This window comes from Frankliniella occidentalis, unplaced genomic scaffold (assembly GCF_000697945.3).
Source record: "Frankliniella occidentalis isolate FOCC.00 unplaced genomic scaffold, Focc_3.1 Scaffold1930, whole genome shotgun sequence".
Classification (NCBI taxonomy): domain Eukaryota; kingdom Metazoa; phylum Arthropoda; class Insecta; order Thysanoptera; family Thripidae; genus Frankliniella; species Frankliniella occidentalis.
This window is the reverse complement of record NW_026269025.1, coordinates 1-6668: the sequence shown is the minus strand read 5'-3', so window position 1 is coordinate 6668 and position 6668 is coordinate 1. Positions and strand designations below refer to the sequence as shown.

The following is a 6668-nucleotide window of genomic DNA, read 5'->3' as shown; positions in this document are numbered from 1 at the left end:
GGAAGTACTCACGGGTTCCAGCCGAGGTCAGTCGGGTTGATGTAGAGGATGCCGGCGCGCGACACGGTGGCCGGGGTGGCCGTCCTCAGGTTGGAGATCTCAAAGAGCAGCCGCATGGACTTGGTCATGGCGATACGCTCGTTGGAGGCCAGGGTCAGGACCTTGTTGTCGTCCATGACCGTGTTGAGCGACTCGATCCACATGGGGTCGATGTCGCCGTCCAGCATGATCCAGCGAGGCCCGTCCCCGGACATGTTGGCGATGTCCCGCATCAGCACGGAGAACAGCCCTAGGGACCGGACCCGACAGAGTCAACCCCAAACATTTTTGTCATATTCTACTTCAAGCTCAAGTGCAATGAGCCTACCGTCTTTCCACTCCCGGGTGGAAGGGTTGATGACGCCAAAGAGCTCGTCGTTGGTGACGGCCTTGGGGTTGAGATCCGACACGAAGGGCTTCATCCGCATGTTCTGGTACGTCTTGAACAGCGTCTTCCACACCATGGACTTGCCCGTGCCGGCGAAACCGATGATGAACACGGAGTGGCGCACTTCGAGCAGCTCCACCAGCTGCACCACCTGCGAGCACACAACGCGTTGCGGACCCGCGGTTCCTCGGAATGACTCTGCGTCGTAAGAATACCTTCAGGATAAAGTTGTCCTCTGGCTGAAGCTGCAGGTCGGTGGCCGCCGTCCTGACGGCCTTCTCGAAGTCAAGGTCGCGCTTCCTCGGCACGTCCAGCGCCGGGAACAGGTCGCCGATGAGCCCCAGGAAGACGGGCAGGTCGTCGGTCACGATCTTGGGCACGTTGAAGTCACGCAGCGCACGCATCAGGACCTGGTCTTCGGGCCGCTGCCTGTCACCGCGCTGCAACCGAACGGTGGCAAGTGAGCGAAGGAAAGCGAATCGACGAAACGAGGAGTCTATGGAAATGATACGGCAGGCGTGCACACCTTGAGGGAGCCGGCTACTACGAGCACGGACTTGATGGCGCGCAAGCCCCAGTCGTAGTGGTCTTGCTTGGACAGCAGCTCTCGGCACAGCGTGTACAGCGTGATAAACTTGCGCGCCAGCAGCCGGGCCTCCTGGAAGCCCTCCGCCACCAGCATGATCTCGCAGATGAGCTCGAAGTCCGGCACCACCATGGCGCATGGCCTGGCCAGGACAAGACGCAACAACATCGTTCTTTGACGTGAACAAAAGCATTCCAAAACTATTCCAAACTTTTCACTATGACGTCCTGATTTGTTGTCATATCCTTATTTTCTCTCTGACCTGAACAGCACTTTAAGGTTCTCCGGGAGCTCGGTGCGGCCGGCGTAGCCAGGGTTCATCGTGATGAACATGCCCACGGTGGGCGTGAGGGTGATGGTCTCGCCCATGAAGCTGAAACGGGTCTTCTTGAAGCGGATGGCGTCCAGCACCGTCTTGACCTGCACCGCCACCACGGACAGCACCTCGACCGAGATGCGGTTGAACTCGTCGAAGCAGCCCCACGCGCCAGTCTGCGCCAGCCCCTTGTAGATGTTACCGCAGGACTGCGGGGGAGAAAATTGGTTCCGTTAGTAAGTCGGGTCGCCGGAAGCATTCTCAAGAATGTGCAGAAGCGCTCTCACCTTGTAGTCCATCTGCTCCGAGCAGTTGAAGACGTACACCATGACGCCCATGGCGCGCCCCAGATCCTTGGTGGTCTCTGTCTTGCCTGTTCCGGCCGGACCCGCCGGAGCGCCGCCCATGATGAGGTGAAGAGACTGACACAGTCACATACACAAAAATACCATCTTTTCCTTTTTTTCGAATCCGGGGAAAAGGGGGTGGGGAGTGTAATCTATTGTAGTTGTTGTTCTTCACTGACAATTTTCAAGTAAGTTTTTAATTTATTTTTTGAGTAACGTAAATTGCAACGACTGATGGAGCCAGACTCTACAGAGGCTTTTATTTTCCCCGGGACCCACCTGCGTGAGCGTGATGTAGCAGCGATCGGTGAGCGGCGTGATGACGAGGCGCGGCGTGCAGCCCAGGTACTCGTAGTCGTAGCGGAACTGCGCGTCGCAGATGTTGCAGAAGCAGTCGTCGATCTTGTCGTCCCACCTGCCGGTTCAGACGCACGTTGGAGCGGTCGGCGCGCAGGACGGATGCGGCAGAATGGTGGTCGTATGGCGTGCGATACCGATCGGGTGCGGTAGCTAAGGACTAATCCTCGGTCTAATGTCTCGCGGCGGACGAGACTCTTACCTTATTGCGTGGTATCGTGGCCACAAGCTTTAAAAGCACGCCGCAGCGCCAGCCCTACTGGCTCTACCGACACACAGCGGGCTAGCGAGGTCACATCTTTAGGAGTTCAATTGGCATAAACATTAAAAAAAAATAAAGCAAGCATATTTTAGCGCCGACGTTTATTAGATAAAAAATTACAAAAAGAGTCGTTGGTCTATAACCACCGCGCGAGCTGTCCGCGCAGCCTCTGCAGCAAAAGCAAGCGTATTACAGCAGCATTACAAATAATATACAGACATAAAGTACAGCGTCAGTCTCGTCTCGGAAGGCTGATTCGCGCACGCAACGCAAGCCCTCTGCATCACCCGGCCACCCCTACGAACCCCGCCGACAGCACACCGTGAAGGGCCCCAGCCTGTGCTGGCCTGGGGGCGGTGCGGGGGCCGGGCACGCTGTGGCCACGGCGGGCACGGCCAAGGACACGAGGAGGAGGCTGGGCCCAGGCGGCCGCCGGGGGACGAACGAGGCTGTGAACGCCCCACCCAGCCCCACCCCGTCCCCCGCCAGAGCCCGGCCCGCCTGAGCCACGCACCGGCTGAGCGCGGCCAAAGCGAGCGCCTGCACGCCGGCGCGGTCCCCTGCGAGGCGGCGGAACGCCCTGGCACCGAGCAGGCGCTTGTCGAGCTCGACGCGTAGCGCGCCGCTGGGCCAGGACGGGTCCGCGGGCACGACCCACAGCGCGCCCGCGCGGGGGCCTAGGCGCAGCAGCTCGCGGGCCGCACCGAGGTGTCGCGCCACCACGGTCCAGGCGCTCAGGCGCTGCCGCCGCCCCCGGCACCGCCCCCGGCACCACCCCCCACCCCCAAGGCGCCGCAGTGCCAGCCGCAGCGAGCGCCGCCGCCGGTACCTGTGCCGAAGCTGCGACTGCCACTGGAAAGCCGAGCTCGACTCCACTTTCTGCGCGATCATTTTGCCCACAACGTCGCGGGAGTGCACGTCAATCGTGCAGATGGTCATGATCTTCTGCCGGTCCTCGGCGGACAGGTCGCCCAACAGCAGTCCGATGAGGGTGTTGAGTTGTTGCACCTGTAGACGACGGCGAGTTAAATACCAATTGAAGGTCTCATTTTCAGCGGTAAGTTCGAAATGACCCCCCTCGAGCTACATGCCTGTTTGCGGTTGTAGTCCTTGAGCGCGTTCTCGTAGCCCTCTTCCAGCCGGCTGAAGGCAATGTTGACCTCCGTGGTCCACCAGATCTGCGTGCCCACCAGGGCGGTCTGCGCCGGGTAGTCGAAGATCCACTGCTCGCGCGGCTTCTCGTCGTACGCGGTGACGGCCTCGCGGAAGTAGTGACGACCCGTCACGCGCATCGTGTCCGTCACCCGGTTCAGCCACACCTCGACCTGCGTCAAGAGGAGCACGGTAGCGGGGGGCCGCGGCCCGACCGAAAGCAGCAGGGCATCGAGCAGGAACGTCAAGTTACGGACGATATGCCCTGGTTCGTGTGGCCCTCACCTTCCCGTCGCAGTCGCACTTTTGACTGAACTCCACGTACTCTCCGTCCTTGGCCCACATACCGACCGCCATCTTGGAGGAGCCGTCCATCTTGAGCTTGGCCATGGAGTCGTACAGCTTGGTGAGGTGCCTGCGAGTGCGCACACACAAGGTATTAGGCTAAGGGCGCCTGCGAGCCGCTGGGTAGGCAGTACCGCAACACACGGCTGCTCGCTATGCGCGCCGGCTGCCTACCCATACAGGCGCCCAGGGGACTCACCTGGCCACCATGGCGGGCTGGTTGCCGTTGGACAGGATGTCGAGGAGGTCGGCCGAGGACACGAAGTAGAAGCGCGGGTAGGCGAGCCGCTTTGTCTCCAGGTACTCGGCGAGCGCCTTCTCGCACTTGGTGAGGTGGCTCTGGAGCTCCTCCAGCTTTTCATACAGCCCCTTCTTGTTTGTGAATCGCACGATGTTGGGTTCTTTTGTCAGCTCCTCGAGGAGTTTCTGAAATATAATAATGGTAGGGCAAATTTAATTGAGCGCTAGCTTTGGGTAACGAAACAACCTGACTATATCGAGTCGTGGGATACCGGCAAGTACCTTGAACTCGACGTCAACCATGTCGAAGCGCTTGCAGTCCTCGGGAAGCTGGCTGCGGATGTCTTCCGAGCCGACGAATATGGACTCAAGATGACACCAGGTTCGCTGTACCTCCATCCAGATGCTGATGACGGCGTCCGCGTTACCGAGTTTTGACTGCCAATCCGAAACCTGGGGCCAACCAAGAAACATAATAATATTTTTCAAAGTAAGTGAAAGGCGGGCCTTTGCGAAGCACAAACTGACTTCGGTGAGGAAGAAAGCGATGAACTTGGAGCCCATCATGTTCTGCAGCTGCACTTGGTTCTCCTCCAGCGTCTCGATGAGCTCCTCGGAGGTGCGGATGAGCTGCACCCCGGTGCGGGGGTGCTCCTCCCGCTCGAACTCTTGTTCCCGCCACGTCGCGTCGAGCTCTCGGAGTACCTTCTCCATGGACATCTCCTTCACGGACTTGTCCACGATGGTCTTCACCTGCAAACGGGCAAAACATGGCGGTGTAGCTTCAACCACCTCTATCTCTCCCCCCCCCCCCCAAAAAAAAAAAAAAACACAACTCGATGACAAGCACGAGACTTACTTCGTCCTCGAACAAGTGCAGGTTGAGCTGCAGCAGGTCGTCCAGCACCGTGTTCTCGTCGATGACGATCTTCACCTTTGTGGCGGCCATGAGTTGCCGCCAGTGGCGCTCCCTGATGGCGGGGTTCTGCAGCTCGCTCACGGCGCGGAGGGACGTCACCATGTTCTTGAGCAGTGCCTCTAGCGAGATGAACGTGTCCCAGCCGCGCATCTCCTTGTCCAGTGCTGCAGGGAGGGGTCCCCGTTCCCGTTAGTCACACTACAAGGAGACACGTGACGATCGGATGACGATTGCTACTCACTCCGCAACTCTTTGCCGAACTTCTTGCACTCCATGTCCATGTTGTCTACTTCAATCTCCCTCCACGGAGTCGTCTTCCATTCGTCCAGACTGCTTTGCACGACGTTCACGTAATCCCACAGTTGCTGTGATTCGAAAAAAAAAAGTTAAGTGGCGTACATTGAAACTGTTGTGTGTTTCATCTCGGGGCCCTACAAACCTTAATCATTTTTATCTCCTTCCTGCACATTTTGACTCCCCTGAAGTCGGGTACGTTCACTTCGAAAAGTGCCGCCTGCTCGGATATCTTCCCGATGTACTCCTCCAGCTCGATGATCTCCCTCTGCGCCTGGTCGATGTCGTCATAGCAGTCTTTGCAGTCGAACCTGCGGTTTAAGTTTTTTTTTTCAAGTAATTGATCGAAGTGAACCAGGGTGGTGGCGATCGGTGCGGAAAAGTACCTGAAGAAGGCCATCTTCTTGAAGGCCTCCCGGTAGGCGAGCTGACGCGCGTCCAGGACAGTGATCCTGCGCCGGATCTGGTTCATCTCGTGCGTGATGAGCGGCGAGACGGCGGTGCGGACCGCGATGGCGATCTTCTTCACATTGTTCCACGCGTCGGGCAGCTCCTGCAGCTGCACGTAGATCTCCTCGGGGAACTCGACGTCGTACGTCTTGAGCAGCTCGATGGTCTCCTTGATGGGCTCGAACATGGTGTCGGTCTTGGCGCGCCGGTCGCGCACCTTGCCGAGGTAGTTCATGACGGCCAGCAGCGCCTCGTAGTCGCCCTCCTTCACCTCGCGCCCCATCTCGCGCTCCGCCTCCTCGTTGAACTCGGCCAGGCCGCGCAGGCTGCAAGCAGTCGAACCATAGTGCGGCGATCAAAGTTAAGCAGAAATTCACCCCTCAACAATTAATAATTTGTGTACAACCCGCCGTACCTGTTGATGACGTGGTCTACGAGGTGCTGTTTGATCATGCTGCTCCACTTGCACACCGTGTTGAGCAGGGCCTGCTTGAAGGGCTTGATGTTGACGCGGAACCACTTCTGGAACACCCTCTCGGTGGTGATCAGGTCCAGCTCTTTGTAGAGGTTCTCGTACAGCTCGATCAGCTCCTTGAACTTGTCGAGGTCGGGCGGCGTCTCCTTGATGGGGGTGGTGCCCTCCTCGGCCGCGGCCAGCTCGTCCAGCTCCTCCTGGGCTAGGTAGTGGCCGTACTTGAGGAACTGGCCGAACAGCTCGTCGCGGTCGTCCATCCACAGGTACGAGTGGACGTTCAGCTTCTCGCACTCGTCAACCGCCTACAACCAATCATTTTCAAATTTAAAAATGTTCAACTTTGATAGCCTACTAAACTCGTGGTTTTGTGGCAATTTCACTGCGGGACTCACTTCGGCGATAGCGGTCCGTACGCGGATAAGTATCTCCTGAAGCTGGTTGTTCAGGTTCGAATTCTGGTGTATGTCTTTCTGCAACAGTAATTTTTTTAAATATATA

General features: G+C 58.2%; 1 protein-coding gene across 1 annotated transcript in view; it reads right to left on the bottom strand.

Moving 5' to 3' along the window:
* Positions 1-6646, bottom strand: part of LOC113217863 (dynein beta chain, ciliary) — a gene marked incomplete at both ends in the record, with an annotated part of 13370 nt that extends 6724 nt beyond the window's left edge. The window contains 19 exons of the mRNA XM_052276154.1: positions 13-289; positions 368-578; positions 643-867; positions 954-1155; positions 1276-1538; positions 1617-1751; positions 1956-2091; positions 3125-3303; positions 3387-3620; positions 3733-3862; positions 3992-4218; positions 4315-4485; positions 4561-4785; positions 4892-5115; positions 5193-5316; positions 5391-5556; positions 5632-6021; positions 6111-6472; positions 6563-6646. Coding sequence (XP_052132114.1) covers positions 13-289; positions 368-578; positions 643-867; positions 954-1155; positions 1276-1538; positions 1617-1751; positions 1956-2091; positions 3125-3303; positions 3387-3620; positions 3733-3862; positions 3992-4218; positions 4315-4485; positions 4561-4785; positions 4892-5115; positions 5193-5316; positions 5391-5556; positions 5632-6021; positions 6111-6472; positions 6563-6646 — 3965 coding nt within the window. The remainder of the gene's footprint in view (positions 1-12; positions 290-367; positions 579-642; positions 868-953; positions 1156-1275; positions 1539-1616; positions 1752-1955; positions 2092-3124; positions 3304-3386; positions 3621-3732; positions 3863-3991; positions 4219-4314; positions 4486-4560; positions 4786-4891; positions 5116-5192; positions 5317-5390; positions 5557-5631; positions 6022-6110; positions 6473-6562) is intronic.
* Between the last annotated feature and the right edge of the window lie 22 nt (positions 6647-6668).